This window comes from Euleptes europaea, chromosome 1 (assembly GCF_029931775.1).
Source record: "Euleptes europaea isolate rEulEur1 chromosome 1, rEulEur1.hap1, whole genome shotgun sequence".
Lineage (NCBI taxonomy): Eukaryota > Metazoa > Chordata > Lepidosauria > Squamata > Sphaerodactylidae > Euleptes > Euleptes europaea.
In genome coordinates this window covers 48,588,418-48,611,068 of record NC_079312.1, presented here as the reverse complement: position 1 = coordinate 48,611,068, position 22,651 = coordinate 48,588,418, and the positions used below count along the sequence as shown (strand labels likewise).

General features: G+C 42.2%; 1 protein-coding gene across 2 annotated transcripts in view; it reads right to left on the bottom strand.

Annotated features, from left to right (window-relative positions):
• ITPR1 (inositol 1,4,5-trisphosphate receptor type 1) overlaps window positions 1-22,651 on the bottom strand; it is a 244,396-nt gene that overhangs the window by 37,896 nt on the left and 183,849 nt on the right. For both annotated transcript variants that reach the window (XM_056867281.1, XM_056867282.1), the window contains 9 exons: window positions 19,479-19,659; window positions 17,578-17,834; window positions 15,855-16,055; window positions 13,619-13,729; window positions 12,105-12,200; window positions 9,862-9,984; window positions 7,271-7,375; window positions 4,003-4,195; window positions 21-143 (listed from right to left, as the gene is read on the bottom strand). In XM_056867281.1, coding sequence (XP_056723259.1) covers window positions 21-143; window positions 4,003-4,195; window positions 7,271-7,375; window positions 9,862-9,984; window positions 12,105-12,200; window positions 13,619-13,729; window positions 15,855-16,055; window positions 17,578-17,834; window positions 19,479-19,659 — 1,390 coding nt within the window. The remainder of the gene's footprint in view (window positions 1-20; window positions 144-4,002; window positions 4,196-7,270; window positions 7,376-9,861; window positions 9,985-12,104; window positions 12,201-13,618; window positions 13,730-15,854; window positions 16,056-17,577; window positions 17,835-19,478; window positions 19,660-22,651) is intronic.

Here is a 22,651-nt window from a genome sequence, read left to right as displayed (position 1 = left end):
TAACGTTAAAATACTAGTACCTCCTTTGATTCCTTTGAATGGATAAAAAAATGCTACGAGTAGATTCATGAGAACTGCAAGGTTAAATGAAATGCTGCTCCAGAAGGACATGTTGCGTGAGCACCAGTACAAAATCGGCTGAGCTGCAAAAAAGGAAGGTTTACAAGAGATGTAATGACATTGTATACCTTTAACAAGGAAATAAATTCCAAAAAGCCAGTGTATTGCCAATTTTTCCTAGAAACACACTATCAGCTGCAGTAAAAGGTTTATTACCTGTTCCATAGTGGGTATTTTCTCCTGCATACTTGCTCTTTAAGAGTCTATAAGTTCAAGGCATTTATGACTCTCCTTTAGACCAAAGGCCACACAAATAAAGAGAAACCAGCTTACTACATACCTCTTTGTTTACAAGCACCACTAAAGCAAAAGTCAGTTACAAGGCCTAGAATAGGTTGGCTGGATCCCATGGTACTTTACACATTTTGACCTCGCGTGACTGGCTTGCCAGATTTATCAGCACAAATACCAAGTGCCCTTGCAATGGGCATGGGGTTGGCTAGCCAGACTGCAGCCATGCTGTGAGAAGAAGAGCTGGTTTTTATATGCTGGTTTTCTCTACCTTTTTAAAGGAGAATCAAACCACCTTACAATCTCCTTCCCTTCCTCTCCCCACAACAGACACCTTGTGAGGTAGGTGGGGCTGAGAGAGTTCTGAGAGAACTGTGACTACCCCAAGGTCACTCAGCTGGCTTCATGTGTTTGAGTGGGGAAACCAACCCGCTTCACCAGATTAGACTCCACTGCTCATGTGTAGGAGTGGGGAATCAAACCCAGTTCTCCAGATTAGAGTCCACTGCTCTTAACCACTATACCACGCTGCTATCTGTGTGGCTTTAAACATCCCCCCCGCTGCACACACACACATTTTCATGTAGACTCTAGGAAAGTGCAGGGAGGAAAAAAAAAGTTCAGAAAATGCTATAAGAAGAGGGAGTGCATTCTCTTAAAAGCTAAAGGTCTTTAAAAGCACACACACGTTTTTTTTAAAACCTAGATGAGCAAGAAGAATTAATACTTGTTAGGATTGCCAAATCTGGGTTAGGAAATTCCTGGAGATTTTGCAGTGGAACTTGGGGCAAGCGGAATTTAGGTAGGAGAGGGACATCAGCGGGATATAGCACCATAGAGTTCACCCTCCAAAGCAGCCATTTGCCCCAGAAGAACTGTTCTCTAAGGCCTGGGGATCAGTTGTGAATCCAGGAGATAACCAGGTATCACCTGAAGGCTGGTAATCCTACTAGAGATACAGACGAGCCAACAGGTGCCTGCAACATCTACACAGTTGCTGGTCTACACATGTTTATCTTTGAATTCCAGTGGCAATGGATGCATTTACCTAGCAATAACCCGTGGCTTGGGTGCTGGGAAAACGCATTCAAAACGTTACGTCTCCCCACATCATCTTAGCAATGGCAATTCGCCTGTACAACAAAGCAATTGCCCAGAAAAGCTTTAAACTGCTCTGCCTTCATATTCTAAAATGGTTTGTAAATTTAATGTCATAGTGTTCTCAGTTGATCTCTTTGGTGACTCTTTTTTTTTTAAACTCCTCTTCTGGACTGCAGTGTGCAACCTGCTTTACACTTAAGATTAAACATGCTTAGGTTCCTTCTGCCTTTCACAGAAGGATTCTCCTGCGGTTGTGCTTATTCTTAGAGGTCTCCCGTCTCTCGCTCCAGATTCTAAAGAGTCTGTGTCATGCAGCCTTGCAAAAGTAGTATAACAACCACGGTCTTTGGCTATTTGTCAGACCCCACCACAAGTGGGGAAGTGGGGAGAAGACACTGCCCAAATCCTAAAATTCCATATTTATTTTATTTTTATTTATTTATTTATTCAAATTTATAACCCGCCCTCATATACCACCATTCCACACACACCCCAAGCTCTGAATGATTTGTCGATCATCCTTTGGAGGCAGCATATGGCCCCCACTACGAATCACTGCTTTAAGAATTCTTAAAATGTTATGCGACAACCAGTGACATGATTTCAATGCAAACAAAATGTTTAGAACAAACATTATTCTGTAAATTGATCATGTCCCATTCATGGACATTTAGTGCAGAGGGTTTGTTCCTGTGTTTCATCTTGTCTCCCACAAAAAAGCTGCCTTCACATACTTTAAGAAATGAAGATCCAGCCTTGTTAATTAAGCTCAACTCCCACTTATTTTACAAATTCTTCACTCTTCCACTGAAATTGGTGAGTTTTCCAAAAGCTTAACTCTGCTTTGATTATACCCAATGTATTTTTTATATCTGGCTTGATGACAGCCACATAATTAAACATTAAAACCTAGTGCATCATTACTTTAAACAGGTAATAATAGCTGATTATCTTGTAAGTCTGAATCTTTGTTGGCCTCACAATTTTCCTTGACATTTATGGGGCAGAAAGGCTTAGCTTGATGCTGCTGAAATGTCACCTCCTTAACATTCATGACTGTGCTACAGTGGAACATACTGATCTTTGTACCATCCATGCCCCATGCACATGCCTTCAATTAACAACACTGCAGTTTATCGAGTTGTTCAGGTGATTTGCTTTCAAACGCAAATATTCATGGCAGTTAAATGAAGAAGTGCTATACACTGTGGAAATTCCCTATAAAACTCTACACATCTATCCATGGAAAAGGCAATTATACTTTGGTATTCTCAAGAGGTTCTCCCAGCTTTTTTTTGGGGGGGGGGGCTTATATTCTTAGAAAAATGCTGCTGGGAGAATTGTATTTGCTTTCAAAATAGTTCACCGATAGTTCTTTAGGCCCACAGCTGGAGACTGCTACACAAGAAAATGTAACATCAGTGGTGCCATCTGATTTTAAACTTCAACTTTATATTAACTTAATAAACATTACCGCGACTACATCAGTATTCTAAAGCAGGCAGCAGTACCTCATCCTATCAAACAGGACTGGTGTATGAAGCATTCGTTAAACTTTTCCATACGGCATTTAAGGGGGCTCACACACAGTTGGCTATTGTGCTGTTGTAACCCCTCACCTCTTGAATTTTCTTGCCAACAGAGGTGATTCTAATCTGGCTAACCGGGTTTGTTTCCTCACTCCTACACAGCCTGCTGGGTGACCTAGGGCTACTCACAGTCCTTTCCGAACTCTCTCAGCCCCACCTATCTCACAAGGTGCCTGTTGCGTGGAAGGGGAAGGGAAGGTGATTGTAAGCAGCTTTGAGACTTCTTAAAGGTAGAGAAAAAGCAGGGTACAAAAACTAACTCTTCTTCTTCTTCTTGAATTGTGCCCAGAAACAGATTGGGACCCAGTGTAAATGGGGCAAAATCGGAAAGATATGGTCCTTACAACCCCTCCAGTCAACACCCTGGCTGCAGCATTCTACACCAACTGAAGTCTTCCTATCATGCAAATGGTGCCTCCCAGTCTCAGCCTGGAAAGGCAGTCTAGGATACCATGAGATCAAAAGCTGGTATCAAAAGTTGCCCTCCCTGTGTCCATCTCCCAGTGCAGATCATCCACTAGGGCGACTAGGGCTGTTTCAGTACCATATCTAGGCCTGAAACTGATTGGAGAGGATCAAAAAATGACCTTGGTATGTGAGTTTTTGTAGCCAGGAATATTGTGTGTGATACAAGAATCCAAGGGACATTTTGGCCATTTCAGATTAACATTCAACTCTTCTCACACTACAAATATGTCCATCTGCATAATGTCCTGGCTGCTTCCCTATGCCTGTTTTCAAAAGATAAACTGGGAAATGTAATGCTGGAAACAGACAACAGGCAGAGTCAATGTTTAACCCAAGTCTTTCTGGAAATATGTATTGAAAGCTAATTATTGAAAGCTAATTTCTGTGTTTATACCCTTGGATTCAAATAATAAAAAAACCCCCATGAGATGTTGAAGTTACCTGCATTCCACCCTGAGAAGAATTCTCCATATTTTCTGGAAAACCAGCTTACCTCTTAGCTTCTTTTGCCAGTTCATTTCATTGAATAGATCTTCTGATCTCAGGAAGAAGTCATTTATTTTACTGCCTTGCTCATCCCTTTCTGTGGTGTAGTATATCCGTAGTTTTGATTCCTTGGTGAGGAATTCACATATACTGGGCACGGGAAAGACTATTTGCTCCATAGTACGATCTGATCGAACAATCTAGAGAAAGAAGACAGTCTAGCTTGTATGGTTGCAGTTACAAAAACAACAACAACAACAACAAAAACTATGCATCTTCTTCAAAGACTGAAATCTTACTTTGATTACTGGTAGCAACTGAACCTCTTCATGACTTTTGTTACTGTAACGTGACTTTTTGTCCTCGCCTTTTGTTTCACTAACATTTCGGATGGACCAGTTCTTTGTCAGCCTTTTTATATACTGTTATGACTGCTGGCTGACAATTCCTTTGTTAAGTGGATTACAAGGTAACAGGATGGGATAGTCAGCTGATGATTCATTCATGGGAGCTAATGATTAGGAGATGATCTCCTGATGTTTGAGAATCTCTCTGGGATACCCATCAAAGCTCAGAAAAGTCAACACCTCATCAACTGAGGAAGGGACACAGAGAAACAACACAAGCAAACCCAGTTTGTAACTCTGAACAGGGAGAAAGAGAGAGGGATTAAAAGCAAACTGCGTGGGTAGAGGTGAAGCACCTTGGGTGCGGTATCTGTCTCTTAAAACAGATAGTGTTCTAAGATAGAACAGACATTCCTTTTAGGAATGTCTCGAAAACGAACAGTGCCATGCTGAACAGAGTTGCACCCTTCTGTGCATATTGAGGTCAACAGGCTTAGAAGGGCATAACTCTGCCCAGGATGGTGTGATAATTATTACAATCTATGCGGGGGGTTCTGACTGTTTACAGGCCCTGCTGTGGACTACATGCTGATTGGTGCACCATCTTATACATTTGGTGGATGTTTTTATGGACTATGTTGGGACATGTTTCTTATCTATTTATAGCATTTTAACATAATAAATAAACCAAGTAGCACTGTCTTTGGAACTTCTTAATTACTCCAGCAGGATAATGGAATACTCGCAACAAGGGCAGTCACGGCTACCAATTAGGGTTTTGCAAACTTGGGGAAATCTCCAGTTTCACAGAAAAGTAAAAAATTGCAAACAAAAGAATTTTAGAAGGGTATCCCCCCACAAAGCCATAGTCATGACAAGTGCGCTTTCACAGCTCCTAAACAAAAGTCTTGCTAGAGTTTGTACAGCATGATGGATGCCTCCCCTTAAGAAACCCTTGAGTGTCTCACTCTAGCATACACTATCAAAAGACAACAGCCCATTTATAATAAGAAATTTTCAAAGTGAAAGTCAAAATGTATTTAAAAAAAACATTAATAAAGGTAATAAAAAATATTAAAAATCTGATTCCCCACCTGGGCATTAATTTTTTAACTAATAAAAGGGAAAGTAGGGCTGCATTTTTATGGAATCTGAAATTAGGAGCTAGTCCAGGAGTAATTAATCAATATATCTAATACTCGACATGGCCTAATCTGTGGATACTTAAATCTGGCAATTGGGGCCAAGGACAGAAAGGCCCCAGGTTTGCAGAAAAATCTGAAATCTACCCCCCAAATATTGGGGGGGGGGGCATTGCTAGGCAACTACAACAGGATTGCTAGCCTTCAACCAAGCCTAGGTTTCTGTCAGCATAAGGCAGGAGGAGGGACAGGGCGCTTTCCATGGCAGTTTTAGCCTTTGAGGGAGGACTCATAGAGGCAGCAGCCACCGAGCTGGTGGCTATCACAAAACTTGCATGACTCATCCAGGACTGGCTACTTGCTAGTGTTCAACAGCAGCCACCCCACAAAAGCAAGTGTGGTATAGTAGTTACAATTTTAGATTAGGGAGGCCCAGGTTTGAATCCCCACTCTGCCACTGAAATTCATTGGGTGACTTTGGGACAGTCCCATATTGTTAGCCTAACCTACAGTGTCGCTGTGAAGATAAAAGGGAGGAGAATGATATAAGCTGCTTCGGACCCCTGCTATGGAGAAAGGCAGTGTACAAATGAGGTAAATAAAGCTGAAGGTGGATGGCAAATAAAAGATGGGGTGGTTGGTGGGTGAGGAGGAGAGAAGGAAGCAGGAAAAGATGAGGATATGAGAGCTGCCAGGAGGTGAAGAGGAAACAATGTGGGGAACTGGGTACAGGGAGACATGAGGTGCCCCCTTGCAAGTCCTTGCAGTTGTCCCACCACACAACTGGACCCAGCTCAGCCCAGCAACTGGCACTGTGCAACTCTGCCAGAGTTTTTTCGAAGAGAGGCAGCCAGAAGGAAGGGAAAGCTGAAGATGGGGAGCAGATAAAGTTGGGTTGGCTGCTGAGTAGGAAGGGGAGAAGGAACCAAAAGGGAAGACGATATAGGCCTAGGGGTTTTCAGGAAAGGGAAAGAGGAAATAGTGAGAGAGGGGAATATGAGATGCCCCCCCTCAAGGCCTTGCAGGTCCCCCACTTGTAGGCATTAATATGCAAGGATTCTGAAACAACACTTAACTGACAACATTTGATTCCTACTAAAATTTGTAAGGGGTATAAATCAGAAGTATGTAAGCGCAGGATTCAAAGTGCTTCTGAGGAGAGTTCACCTACTGGATTTTTCTGAGGGATCTTTAGAAACTGGATATGACAAAAATACAGTAGCGAAGTCACACCAAAAGTGTAAACAAAGTACGTGGCTGTAGAGCAAAAGCTAATTATTCAATGGTTGATAATGCACTTAGGTATTCTACTACGGCTAAGCAAGAATTGGTCTGAGGAAGACAATGGGGAGAGACCTGGCAGCCCTTCCTTTATCTGTTTACTCTGAGGAAGGATGACAGATTCAAGTGGCCACTGCCAAGGCTTTATCTTTGAGAAAGATTACATAAGGACTTTTGACTTTTTGCCAAGAGCTTATCTATGAAAGCAATGTTCATCTCAAAGAAAGATAACAGAAGGGAGGAGAACATTGGACTTCTGTGAGACTAGTAATATATACATCTTTAGTTATTTACCCACTTGCAGGTTGGTGCTAACTCGTTCAAATCAATTATTAAGATGATGTGATTAGTTTTTGACCTACAGCCATGTGTTCCGTAGTTTGTTTAGAAACTGGACATGCAATATCACAGAATTTGGGTTATCTTATTAGAATATCTTAAACTTCAGAAAGAACCGGTTTAATTCTAACTGTGTCAGATAAACACGTTTCACCACAGCTTTTACCTCGATCTGAGCTGTGTGCTTGGCATAGAACTCCAAAGCTTCATCTCCTTCTACTTGACCTCCAGGCTTCAACATGTTCTGCAATTCTTTGTTATGACGAGCCAGCTGAAATAAATGGGCAGTGTAGAGGGAAGAAACAATCATGTGGCTCCTTTTTTTAAAAAACCAAAACAATAATCTACAGACAGAGCTTAAAAAGAGCAGGCATGATTTATTTCAGAACAGACCATTCAGTCAGGATAAAGGTGGGACGGAGAGGCAAGAATGGGAGTCTATGCCTTTAAAAAAGGTTTTTACCCATTTTCCCCCCTCATATATGCCTCATTACAAATCTGTTCAAGTTGTATATTCCTTTATGCAAGGCTCTTTGATTGCCCAGTTTGAAGAGATCAGACCATATTTCTTTCCCTATACCACAATACCGTGCAAACATGATTCCTAGATGTGAATTAAGTAAAGGTACGATTTGCTAAAAACCATTGCTGTATGCTAACTTCCTTCCACATCCCCCTTCCTATTTGGACACTGACATTCAAGAAGTGCACAGGACTAACAAAAGAGGAACTACGTACTGAATTTCTTGTGAGTACTGAAAAGTTGTAGAAAACTGACTGTCCCCATTAATACTCAGAGTATGAAGCTTCCTCATGAACTTTGGAAAGTCCACAGTGCGTAGCACGTAAACAAAAATTCAAAACAAAACTTTCAGAACAGCAAACCACACTAGCCACCAAATAAAAAACAACATCAACAACAAAACCTTTATAGTTTTATGACCAAGGATAAGGAGAGACCATGAATCCCAGGCTCTGACAAGGACAGATCCCTGATTTGGGATTATTTGGAACAACAGACGATGGGAGAAACAGAAGAAATGGAACTGAAGACTAAGTGGAACCCATACATTAATTGGGTGAAAAGAGGAGAAGCCAACGAAGAGACTTTAGTAAAACTAAAAAGGCTATGCTCATGGCTGAAAATATGAAAATATGATATTATGGATTGGTCCGTGGGGGGAGGGAAAGGGGGGGGGAAGAGGGAAATTTGTATTGGAAGAAGGAAAGTGTAAAGTGTAATTATAAAGGTATGGAGATGTAAAATGACCTCCAATGCAATAAAAAATATATTTTAAAAAAATTGGAACGAATTGAGGTTTGTTACGTGAACAACATTAGTTCTGACACCCATCCCTAAATTTTTAACACACAAGCAATTTGCTTAAGAATAGCATGACTGAAAGCTCCTAGAGTATTTATCAGCAAGAAATGGTGCAGACAGAGTACAATAAAGGTCCTATTGAAAACATTTGCACAATTAAGAGCTTGTTTTGAAGATACACTCTACAAACATAAGAACATAAGACAGCCCATGCTGGATCAGACCAAGGTCCATCAGTCTATTCACACAGTGGCCAACCAGGTGCCTCTAGGAAGCCCACAAACAAGGCGACTGCAGCACCATCCTGCCTGTGTTCCAAACCACAATATATTCCGTATATACTCGCGTATAAGCCGAGTTTTTCAGCCCAAAAAAAGGGTTGAAAAAAGCCAACTCGGCTTATACGCGGGTCAATACGGTAGGGGAGGGGAGGGGGGAGGAGGGAGGAGGGAAAACTTACCACTGCCACCATCCTTTGCCACCGGCCCGCTCGCCTTCCCGCGGCCTGGGAGCGGCCAGCGGGGCTTGCCTGAGAGCAGGCCCCCCGCCACCCACCCCCACTGCCGGCCCGCGCTCCTTCCCGCGGCCGGGGAGCAGCCAGCAGGGCCTGCCTGGGAGGCTGCCGGGCCCGTGCCGCTTTCCGCCGCCCGGAGTGGCCTGGGGGTGGCCTCCTGCGGCTGCAGGAAAGCCGCCCCCACCGGGCCCACGCCGCTTTTCGCCGCCAGGAGCTGGTCAGGTAAGCCTGCAGGGGGGGGGGAGGAGTTATAAGCCGACCCTCGGCTTATACGCGGGTGCCTAATTTTTCCCCATTTTTGGGGAGAAATTAGGCACCTCGGCTTATACGAGGGTCGGCTTATACACGGGTATATACGGTATTTTCATCTGATCCTGGAGAGAATAGGTATGCATCATGACTAGTATTCATTTTGACTAGTAGCCATGGATAGCCCTCTCCTCCATGAACATGTCACTCTCCTCTTAAAGCCTTCCAAGTTGGCAGCCATCACCACATCCTGGGGCAGGGAGTTCCACAATTTAACTATGCGTTGTGGGAAGAAATACTTCCTTTTATCTACACCAATGTGGCCCTCAGGGACACCATGATGCCCACCAGTGTTTTCCCTGTTACTCAGTTGTTTCTTAAATCTTGGAGAGACACAACAAAGAGTTCTGAATGGGACTGTGGAGAGCTTCACCATTCTCACAATCAACTGTCTGGGCCAGCAGAATCAGTGTGCAGAATTAACATATTGCATGTGCAAAATGGATCAGATTTGCTGAAGGTGCACTTAAGCCCCAACAAAAAACCCAAGTCGTCAGGCCTGCACTGAAGTCCTTGGGCTAAGCAATCCTACTGCTCTGAAATAACCAGCCTATGAGTTCCAGACCAATTGCTCACCTGCATCCTAGCTCTTTTATCAATGTAATCATACCTGATGGGCTAATATGTAAATATTATGGCCCACATTTCTGGGGGATGCTGCAAGATCTTCCCCATTCTCTCCATCCTCAAACTCAACCTCTCCTTGCAGATAAGCCTTCTTTATCACTTCCACCTGGGAGGAAAGACAGACACAGATCAAAACTGGAAAATACCAGAACTGAGACGTGAAGTCAAAACAAAGACATTCAGTCATCCAAAGACTGCTTGGTATTTCTGTACCACCACAGACCTTCTGGGAATGGAAACTCGTCTAGAGGAATTTCACACTGATTCCCACTTCTCTCTGAAACAATGGTCACAGATTCAAGCTTGATTTTTTTTTAATAGCAGCTGCAATTTGCTGCCAAACTCGGCCAACATTAGAAATCACTTGATTCGGTGGAATAAAAGCCAAAACAAAACTTTGTCCTCAGCTTACCCCATTGTTGCTGGGTATACATTGCATCATACTCTTGTCTCGGATAGCTGCCATAAACAGGCACAGTGTGTTTATAGACTTTTAGCCTGCACTTTGGAATTTCAGGCTTCTGTTTTGTCATCCATTAGAACTGACTGCAAAAGAGCTCTTGGAGACTATTAAATATATTTCTTTGATTTTTATACTATGCTTCCTCTAAGGAGATCAGGGTGAATACACAAAGCTGCCTTATACGGAATCAGACCCTAGGTCCATCAAAGTCAGTATTGTCTACTCAGACTGGCAGCTGCTCTCCAGGGTCTCAGGCAGCAGTCTTTCACATCACCTACTTGCCAAGCCCCTTTAACTGGAAATAGCAGGGATTGAACCTGGGACCTTCTGCATGACAAGCAGATGCTCTACCACTGAGGCATGACCCTTCCCCAAGGGTGTGCCTCCACCCTCCTCCACAGACATTTAATCCTCACACCAATGGCAAAAAATCAATACGAATCCATGGAGCTCCCTCATACCAAATCAGACCATTGGTCCATCAAGGTCGGCATTGCCTGCTGATTGGCAGCGGCTTTCCAGGGGGCCAGGGAGAGGTCTTTCACATTACTCTCTACTGGATCCTTTTAATTGGAGGTGCAGGGATTGAGCCTGGGACCTTCTCCATGCAACACAGATGTCCTACCAAATGAACTGTGGTCACATCCCAAAGATCAGGCTGAGATAGTAACTCAGTTGAAGTTACCCTGTGAACTCCACGGCAGATAATGTATTTTATATCAGGTGTTCCTGGGCCTAATCTGACACCCTACCTAGTATACCACACTTGGCCCCCATTTTAAATGGATCTGATTATATCTTAATGCTTGGTCAATTGGTACATAGCATTAAATGACTTGAAATAATCCACCTTCTCCTCTTGTTAATATATTTTCAGCACAATCCTCAGCTGGTCTACTCAATGGGACCCAGGAAAATTTTCTTTGAATGGTCCTGTATGAAGCCAAAGAAGGGACCAGGGAGAACTTTCATGGTGTAACAGAAGTTCCCCTTCCCCTCGGCTATCCTTTCGCAGAAGCAGGCAGAGGGGATGGCTAGGCTGGCCAACCACAGTTTCGCAGACTCTGGTCAGGCCTTCTGGAGCCACTGGGATCTTACTCTCTCCCAGACCTCTAAGGAGGGAACAGGACATTAACAGGAGTTAATGGGGGAGGGGCTGTAGCTCAGTGTTAGAACATCTGCTTGGCATGCAGAAGGTCCCTGGCATCTCCAGTTAAAGGGACTAGGCAAGCAGGTGATGTGAAAGACCCCACCTGAGACCCTGGAGAACCGCTGCCAGTCTGAGTAGACAATACTGACTTTGATGGACCACGGGTCTGATTCAGTATAAGGCAGGTTCATGTGTGAGCTTGTCAAAAGAGGGAGAATGAGCCCATTGCTCAGCCTATGGGCTTCCCATCTTTCTCAATCTCTCATAAGCACTGAAACTTAATACACAGTAGCGCTGCTTTCAAGATGCTCCTTCATCTTTTAATTATAAACCACATTTTCCCTTCCCTGCTGTGCATGTGTGTGTACAAAATACGCTCTTGCATTTGCCAGTCTTTAAGAATGCCACAGGACATTTTGCTGCTTTCGATACTATACGCTAACAGAACCAGTTATTCTTCCAAAACACTAACTGCAACAGAACGCAACCCATCTTCTGCTTTACAAGATTTTCAACAGTACGATCTTAGTCACACAATTATCAGCAGGACAGTTCTATGTTGCCAAGTTAATTCTTACTCTACTGAATTTGAAATATATGCATGGAAACTTACCAATTCTTTGGGTCTCATGTTATAGAGGATTCTTTCTGCATTCTCACTGTCATGTCTGCTTTCCATTATTGCCAAAAGTAACTTAGACGCATTATTCTGATGGAAGCAAAGGAAAGATATTTCATGAACAGTTCCATGCATTACAAAGCAGGATGAAACATTCCTATAAAAGTGAGAATTACTACTGTGGGGTACTTGTTGGTTATATGTATTGTACTGTTCTTAGTGCATTGTTTTTAGATATAATCTGCCTCGAGTCTCTGTGAAAAAAGCAGACTATAAATTAAAAAGTAACAGACTAAATAATGGTCTCTAGTTCAAATGTTGCCTCTGCTACGAACTCACTGTATCAGCTCTCTTGCAGCCTCGTAACAATATTTTCAAAACAGAAATGATAATACTGGCCTCCCTTACAGGCCTGTGATAAGGATTTCAACAAGATACCTTATGTAAAGTTCTCGGAAAGCTCAAAGTGATACAAATGCAAAATACTATTTTGAGTTTCCTGATGCGTAGCTGAGAAGCCTCTAGGCTCGTTTTCTTAATAGTTCCCTTTCCTATCACTTTTTAACCTGTCCTCTAAGGACCTCAGGATTGCATTTTTTAAAAAGAAGAAAAAAGAAAATGCCCCATTGCAAACAGCAAGGCTGCGCCACCGAAAATGGTAGTGCAGTCATACTGCAGCTCAAGGGAGCGTTTCCGGGGCAGAAGGGGTTAGGAGGCTGACTGTCAGCTCCGCCCCTCTGAATGACCCCCCCCCCACATGCCGGCACAGTCTGCCACTTCCTGGATTGAGGTTCTGGCATGGCGGTGGCCCCCACTGCTCCGGGGTACCCAGGCACCAGCATGTGTGCCATCCAGGACAGCGTAAGTGCCCATTAAACAGGAATTTATGCTGGCCCGGGGTCACGCCGGCTCCTATGGAGCTTTGCTCCCCCTCAGGAATGTGCTCTATTAGTGTCCTTTTATGACTAAAAGGTAATCTGAACCCAGGTCTCCTCAGTGTTAGTCTGACAGTCCAACCAATGCACCATACAGCTGTGTGTGCTGGACCAGTACATTTTACCCTTTGGCCGTGATGCTTCCTCACGGTGCACAACTGATGACTCATACTGTTCTGGCAACCTGACAATTTGGTCTCGGTTGTGCAGATGTGATACCTAGACCTGTATTGTGCCACAGTCCTGCCTTATTGTTACCGTTATAACAATAATAGATCCATATGTCATTAACTTCGTCAAAATAATGTGTTTTATTTCTGTCAGGTGAAGTTTCAAATTCTACCTCACAAAATAAGAACAGGAGAAAGTATACAAAATTATTTTAACACTTCCTAGAATTAAAAAAAAATAACCCCCCTGAGCACTAGTGATTCAACACCCAGGGGTCCTGCTGCTATTATCCAAATCTTTCAAGCCCAGCTGATTCTCTCCCATCACCATTGAGTCTCTGGACTGAAGCTGTTGTGCTGCCACCATGGCTGTGCCCATTTTTGTCACTAAGTAGCCCCTTACCTTCAATTCTAATACAAGGTCCATCCTTTTCTTTCCCAGAGGATTGATGTCATTGAGAATTAATGCTGTGATTATATCAATACCATTGGACTCATGAGTAGCAATGCAGTTCTGCGTAAATAAACAGAAAAAATCATGCCAAGCCTCAGTTGAAGGTAAAATTCTAAGGTGATACACTTTGGTATCCAAAATGGCCTCTCTCATACCCCTAAGAAAGTATAATTTCCTTTCCTGTCGTATGCTGGGGGTTAAATTTTCTGCTGCATACATAAACTTTTTACTCAGTCTCTAAGACAAATCACTATTCCCACCCCTGAAATAACCTGTGGTCAACAGCACTTTTCAGTCATTACATTTTACCATGCGCATGGAGAGAATCTGCTATACATGATGATCTGAAAGAAGCAACACACATTTTCAGCCTTGGTACCCGTGAACCAGAACCCAAGTTATCAAGTGCAGCACATGGTTCTGGCATGTAAATGAGACTATAATGACTGTAAAGGGATGATATCACCAAACAACCTGATCATGGCGAGGGAAATTCCATCCTGATCCGAAATATAACAGTCACTCTGACCACATGGCTACCAACAAAACAAGCCTAGAGACTCCACTAAAAGAAAAAATAGGAGCACACATCTATTCAACTCAGCAGTTTCTTTTTACACTTGTCGGACATCCTTGATCCTCTGCAGAAGCAGGGAGGAAGACATGCTTCCTAATCACAATGGACCTAACCAATGTAGCTAAAGGCCACATGGGATGTGTGAACCTGCTCAACAGGAGCACTTCAAGCAGGGAAAACAGAAATATCCAGGTTTGCTATTTGGGAGCGCGCCTTGCATTGACATCAGACATGAAGCCACTGCTGAATGACCTCAGATTATAAAGTAGGCTGTAGGGATGCCAGCCTCCAGGTGGGACCTGGGGATCTCCCAGAATTACAGCTCATCTTCATACTACAGAGATCAGTTCCCCTGGAGAAAACGGCTGCTTTGGAGGGTGGACTGTATGGCACTGTACCCCACTGAGGACCCTGTCCTCCCCAAACCCCATCCCCAAATCTCCAGGTGTTTCCCAACCTGGATCTGGCAACCCTAGTGGGCTGGGAAACACCAGAGGGCACTTTAAAACAGTATTTAATGTGTCTAAGTACAATGTTCAAGTCAATTTTGTTCTCAAGGACTGCATTGTTTTATGGAAGGTTTGCTGAATGTTTTCCTTCTTTGTTCTTTTTAAGTTAATTTCTTTTTAAACAGCTAAATGGCTTTTCGTTTTGTGTGTACGGGTTCGCGCGCACACACAGACAATTGTACATAGTAATAAAACAATCCAAAGTACACACTCACCGTTGCCCTCTATTTTTCTTTGTCAAAGTCATTATATTAATTTGCATTTTATTGTTATAAATGAATCAGCACAGTTTTTAAAATGCTCTCGTCCTTCTTGTTTTTGTTTTTAAAGGTAAAATTCAGGTACATTGGATGCTGAAGCTTTGTTTGATTTCATTTACAATTACCTCTACCTACACAGAAGAGGCGATAATTTATTCATTCAAATGGACATGTAAGATAATTGCTGGCCAATCTATTACTATTTCATAACCACCTGTGTCATATTTTTACAAAAACAGAACAAAGAATGCAGGAGATGCAGAGGAAAAAAATGCCCTCTCATCCCTGCTCTTTTCTCAGCTCTATTCAAAGCTGAAACTAGCCTTGATTAGAGGAATAGCGTTAGTAGGGTTGCCAGTTCCAGGTTGAGAAATGTCTGGAGATTTTGGGGGTGGAGCCTGAGGAGGGCAGGGTTTGGGGAGATTCATGCTACAGATGAGCGTGAGAATGTCTATTTTCAGCCATGAAATGTGCCATTACATCTCAATTAAGCTGTGGTTCCTTTATCTGACCGCTTTTCCATTTGCCAGAAGATGGTTCTAATATGTTCCACTGCCTTCTAGCTTTAGTCTTGCCACACACAGAAGTGAAATGTCCACCTACAAGAATGATCTCTCAGGCAAAGAAATCAGATATCACTTTGTAATTTTCCCACTCATACGTAGTGCAACTCTTTAAACATCCCTGTCGTCTCCTAGCCATTTCTGAACTTTCAATAAAATAAGCCCAATTCTCACTATAAGCCAGCACAAGAACTGAAGTTCTCTTACTTCTGTACTGCGCACCAGAGGCCCCAAGTTGCCTCGGTTCCATGTTTTCCACTATACCTATTGCATTACCTGGTTTTCATGGCATGGTCCCTGGCAGTACTCTGTCAAACTTTCCAGTGTCTGGTTGATCAGTGCTACATTCTTCTCATTGATGTATAGACCAAGAAGTCCAAGCCCTCCGGTTGTGCTTCCACAAATGCAGTCCAGAAACTGCAGAGTCTCACACACTAAGTTGTAATTAGTTTTGTTGTTTTGACAACGCAGAAAGTTCTATAGAAGGGAATGGGGGGGAATGAGAAAAGGCTCAAATCAATTTTTAAACAACAGCAATTAGTTTATTGAATTATTATCCTGATCCTCCTCCAAGGAAGGTAGTCAACATGGTTCTCATGGCCTCCATTTTATTTTCACAACAACCTAAGGAAGTCGACCAGGCTGAGATAAAATGACTGTCTCAGGACCACCCAGTGAGATTCATGGCAAGCAGGTGTTTGAAGTTGGATTTTCCTGGCATAGTCCAACACTCGAACTGACCATCATGTTAGAACTGTGCCCAAAAAGCACACACTCCATTCACACACCTAATTTTCCAAGAACACCGGTTCTCCATGAACTGTCAGCGCAACCCCACATGCAGGTAACTCTAGGGAGACCTTTATGAAAATATTTATACCCTGCAATTTCCGTATTGCTAAACGAGGTTTACAGTTCCAAAATTTAAAAACAAAGTGCCATAAAAGCCCAATTAACACCGTTCTACAAAAAATCTCCTGTAGTTCATACCTCAAGCTCTAGCTCTTGCGGTGCAGCCTAAAAAAATCTACTGATGTTGCCCCCATACCTCCTCAGGGAGCCAGTTCCATAGGGTGGCATAGTTCCATAGAAAAGACATGAAATCTAACTGAATCCAGGTGAGGTACTTAAAGTGGGAGACAACTACTAGAACCATCAAACGCAGGCTTAGCCCTTCTGCTGTAGAGCATAAAAAACTAGGCTTAAGACTTCCAAGGGCCCAGATGATTCTTTGCATATTTATTTAGCAGCCAACAAGATTTCCTTGCAACAGATGACGCTGTAAACACAACTTGGATCATCTGATCATTGCAGATTTCAAGGGAAACAAAAACACAGATTCTGGGAGTGTGAAAAACCCTTACTGAGTAGATTAAATTTTGGTAACAAGGCAAGACCAGGAACTGCTGACAAGCCCAAGTCCAGAATAAGTAGCTTTCCTATGATTACACTTTATTTATTATTTGCTTCATGTATACTCCCCAATCAGGACCCAAAATGTCTTAGATTGTTCTCCATTTATCCTCACAACAGGTAGGCTAAGCTGGGGCTGTGCAACTGGCCCAAAATCATCCAGCAAGCTGCAATAGTAGAGTGGGGATTCGAAGCTGGGTCTTCTAGATCCTAGCCCGACACTCGGTAAAAATTTTCTATAGGGTCCAAAATTGCCTGTATCCAAATCGTCCAAGTATAACCAGGAACAACCTTTGAGAGGAAGCAAAGGTCATGCATTGGTTTATCTGTACGTCAGTTCTTCAAGCAATTTGCCACTCTGGGAAGAAGAAACTGAACAGAGACCTGATGTTGCCTTACTTCAATTTCAGGCTACAAAAAGGCCATCCCTGGAGCATTCTGCCTCTTCATGAACCGCCATTTCCATATTTTCACTGTGTGACTGACCACAACATACTATTCACTGAGAAAATGTGCTAAACTGAAAGAGACAGACTGACTTTTCTGCCAAGGACAAAGGCAAGCATGCAGTTTTTGTCTTGCATACCTGCAGGTCCCGATTGTGGTTTTCGCACAGCAGCTGCAAGAACCGTAGAATGGGTTGCATTATCGTGATCACAGGACTCATCTCCAACTCATCTTTGTTCTTCTCTGCTGCAGACTGTGCACCTTCCCCAGCCGAGTAATGGTCATCGGGATCCGCTTCCCTCCTGTAAGTGTTATAGGCCTTCCTTGTAACAGCAGAGGCTTCGACCAACTGATCTCGAGCATCCTCCGTAATCTGGGTCATGGGTTCCCTCAACACTACAACAACAAATTCCATTAGCAAGTAACAACCAAATCACCGAACAAATCCATCTACAGGTTGAGTATCGCTTATCGGGACTGCTTGGGACCAGAAGTTGTCCGTATTTTGGATCTTTTTGTATTTTGGAATATTTTGGAATTTTTGCATATACTGTATATAATGAGATATCTTGGGGATGGGACCGAAGTCTAAACACAAAATTCATTTATTTTTATACAAAATTTATACACATCACCTGAATGTAATTTTAAACAATATTTTTTAACATTTAATATTTTTGTGTACACTGAACTATCAATGGCACTGCTGAGGGCCTGTGAGTAATGCCTGCATGCCGGCTCAACAGGTCTGGTTTTCGAATCAGTCCGGATATCTGGATAAGGGATACTCAACCTGTACCTGTACCAGATCGGGGATACTCAACCTGTACAGGGTTTACCAAGCAGGCTGCCTTTTAATGTAAATAACTGTAAGCTGCCTTGGGTAGGACTCTGAAGAGGCGGCATAGAAATCTCCTAAATAAATACTATATTTAGACTGGGTATGAGAAGCGGAAATTTTGTAAGACTTTCCTTTTCATACTTCTCCTCAACAAGGCACAACAAAAGCTTTTTTTCATTTTAAAGATTAATCCGTTATGGATTAAATAATAAGCATCCGTTGTTGGATGTTTCACTAGATGACTGCGTACAGTTACAAAACACACAGCGCTGGCAAATTTCTAGAAAGCCTCACAGAAAAAGAACTAGTACGTGGCACACACTACCAGTTATTTGTCAAATATTCGCATGTGGTAGCATTAGAAAAAAAAAAAGGTCTCACACATGCAAACTGTTTTCACCGATGGATTAGAAACTACAGATTCTGGGCAATGATCCAAGTCGTTAAGAAGAAAAGTTCTCTCATGACCCATTGCTCATTCTCTCCCTATAACTCCAAACTGATATTTTAAGACACCTGTTTACCCAACATATTAGGGATTTGTATAAATTAGTCCTGTCAATATATTTTTTAAAGATAAGAATTTTGGGATAAGGCAAATGTAACCATTTTTTAAAAAACATTTTATCAAACTCGCACAACTTAGAATGGACTCAACTATTTGTTACTATGCCCAAGCTGTATTTTCCAGTATGCATACATGATTCATATACACTGCCGATTACTGATAACATGCCCCTGGGAAGCAACCCTCTTCACTGTTGTCTAATGCCATGTTATTGGAAACCACAAATATGTACTGGTGCATCAGATATATACATCAGTGTGTCAAAAGCAGGGTAGAAGGAAGAGAAGCAGCTTGCGGTTAAAAGTGCACATTTTAACTAATCTCTAACTCCACATTCAGAACATGGGAGCTTCTGTTTTCAAGACTAAGTAAGAGCAGAATCCTACTATTTGTAGAGCAGGAGCACTGAAGCAGCATGTCGGACTGAGCAGCATGTCTGACTGGTAGTCTCATCTTAAGAACACCTGTCGTCATTTCAGCAGCAGGCAATGTCTCAAATGGATAGAATGGAAATGGTGTCCCGACGGGTTTGAACTTTCATGATGTGGACCAGAATATCAATGGAAAAACAATCACTTCATCATCCCTTTACTTCTCTGTGACTTAATAAACGGCAGTGCTGAAGAGTTACCTTTTCTCCGGGCAGGTACATCCCTGTCTGAGTCATTGTCTTTCTTTTTATTTCCCAAATCACTAGTGTTAACGGTGACTGTAGCCTTGATTTCTTGCTGGGCTACTTTCATGCGATCATAAAACACTTTGAAGAATTTTTCTGATTTTTTATCTTCAGTTAGCCGGCAAAAAAATGAGTGCTGTAAGAGAAGAATGTCAGAACTGGTTGGCAAATAAAATGAAAGTACTGGTTACTAATGCCAGGTATATAATATGTGTCTTTGAAAATGCCTGTGTCGTTTATCTAAGAGTCTCACAGTCCCTAGTTGAGCTGTGATATCTTAGGAGAAAAAACAATAACTGGAATTCCCAGGGGTAAATTTAGCCATGTGAAGAATACTATAACCCCACCTCACAATCCAGAGGCAGCAGAGGTATGAGATGGGTGTGTGGAAATGGAATTTGATGGCAGCAAACTCTGGGGAATGAGGAAACAGGCTGGCCCACCAGCTTTTCCTCAGAATGGCCATCCTGTAACATGAACAGCTAGAGCAAAGGGTGGGGAAACAAGTTTCATAACAAAATATCGTAAAAACTGAGTTAACTTCTGTGAAGGATGTGACGTGTCAGCATGTATATAGAAAACCCTCAAATATGCCTTGAGATAAGATGAACTACATTGCCACCAAGAAAAAGGAGACCAGAAAATGGCACCGTTGGCAGGTCGCCAAAATAGTAGAGGGATGATAGGGCAAAATTTAACAGAGCATAGGGACGAGAGGGGTACGTTGCTGCAAATGGAGATAATTGTGGGGAAGAAGAAATTATTAGCCAGCAACACTAATGTTAAAATTAGATGAGAATTTAGTAAGAACAGTTTTATTATGTAATTGCAAAGTACTAATATTATAGAGAAGGAACGATTTTAACTAGAAAGACGGGACGGCCAGGAAATATGACAAAAACGGGACTGTCCTGTTCAAAACGGTATGTATGGTCATCCTGTTATCTAAAGGGACACCTACGCTGCCACAGGGCCGCTTATGGGGGTTGCCAAATCCCTCTTCACCACCGGCAGGAGGTTTTTGTGGCAAAGCCTGAGGAGGGCGGAAAGAAAATTCTATATGCTCATCCAGAAATTGCTTGTATTTCATATTTTAGGTTTTATGTTGGCGTTGTGTTTGTATTGTATTGCATTTGTATTGTAATGTGTTGTCTATGTTATATTGCTATGCATTTTATTTCTGTTTTGTATTTCTATGGATATGAAATTGAATTAAAAAAAAAATGATTAGCCAGTGGCTCAGAACCAATGATCTACGAGTACAACAGGAGAGCAGATGGCTCAGACTGTCAAGGGACTTTTTAATGCATTTAACTTACATAACCAAGGTTACAGGGAACATTCAACACAAAATAGGTAATCAAAAGTCCAGCATTATTTCAAGTTCATCCATACCTATTAGAACTTGTGTGGTTAAAGCACCTCAGCGCTACTAACTAAACCAGCCCCAAATTACTTCTGCAATCTGCTTCCTTGATGACTGCTTGGATTTTCTGCTGCTAAAATGTCATTCAGGCAGGGTTCACAATTATTTTCAATGCTAGGATTTACTTGTTTATGCATTTGTATACCTTTTTTAAAAAGTCAAATGGATCCCAAACCAGTTTACAGACTAAAATAAGAAAAATAAAATAAAACCCCAAGCAACATTTAGACCCACAGAACACCTCATATATCAGCACCAGGATAAAACGATCAGTTCTATAAAAATAAATCCAGTCTCAAACACCCAGCAGAGTTAAAGAGTGTTTACTAGTCTCCAAAAAGATGAAAATGTCAAGACAAGAGAAGCCTCCATAGAAAGCAGATTCCACAACTCAGGGGTGATAACTAAAAATACCTAGCTCTCTGCTTACATTTGGGATAGTATTTTGAACAGGGCTCGTACAGGAGTAGACATTTCTGGAGAGACTAGGCCCAAACCATTCAGACTTCAGGACAAAATTCACAATATGAATTGTATCTGTAAACACAGAGCCAACCCAGCTGTTGGAATACCTATGTTATATGCTTATCCCAACAAAAGATGGGCAGCAGTATTGGGGACTACCTGTAGTTTTTGAACAACCTTCACGAGCAGTAGCACATACAACCATTACTGTATAATATTCTAACCCAGAAATCACCAAAATGTGAATGCCAGTATGGTGGTGGATGCAGTTGGCAAATAAGCCAAAGGCCCTGATCACAGTTGCAGAGGATACAAAAGGCAGCAGCTTCCCATCTACAGAATCTCATTCTTTTTGCAATAGTGATGCTTCAAGGATTCACAATGCCAAGCTATGGGGTTTACCATATAACTTTTACCCATCTTGCATGGAGATCAGAGGCTTCTTTGTTAGAGGTTCTTTCACAAATCACATTATGAATACCTTTTAGCTTGGGATTGTGAATGCTATTGATATACGGAAGAGTGTGCAGAAGAGTCACTAAAGTCATCAGATGTATATTGTAGTTGTGTCAATAAAGGATTGGATCCCCCGGAGGAGTTCCATGCGTGCTACACAACCTCCACTGTTGAGAGCACTTCCTCTTCTGTTAACGCTTCTGTTTACACCTGGACTCATTGAAAGGCACTGATCTTGTGCAAAAAGAAGTGCTAGCGGACAAGGAAGCGCACTCCGTGGCAGAACCTGTCTAGTGTGCACAGAACGTGTCCATAGGATTGTTTTGAGTTACAAGCATGGGACAAGGACAACCGGAAACTGTCTCTGGAAGAAATGAAGAACTGAAGGCTAGAAAACAACTGTGGCCAGCACTACATGACTAGCCCTACAACAACAAAATAAAGGTGAAACATACTAAACACATTTACCTGCTTCTTCCTCTCCATGTATAAATAGTATTTCCTTTCCTATTTAATGTTTATTATTCGAATATAGACTAGCAAACTAAAACCTATCTTCTTCAAATAGAGCACAGCACAAACCAGAGAGATGACTTGCAGAAAGGCAACAAATAGCTGGGGAATAGTTCCAATAGTTATCAGATGAAACCAATATGCTGTTACATAAATCAGAAATGGAGCTTAAAGCATGACTGCAGGATAAACTTGCAAGTGGGTCACCTTATGCAGAGTATTATGAAATTAGTTAGCATTCTGCAGTGGTTCATGTTGCAACAGCTTC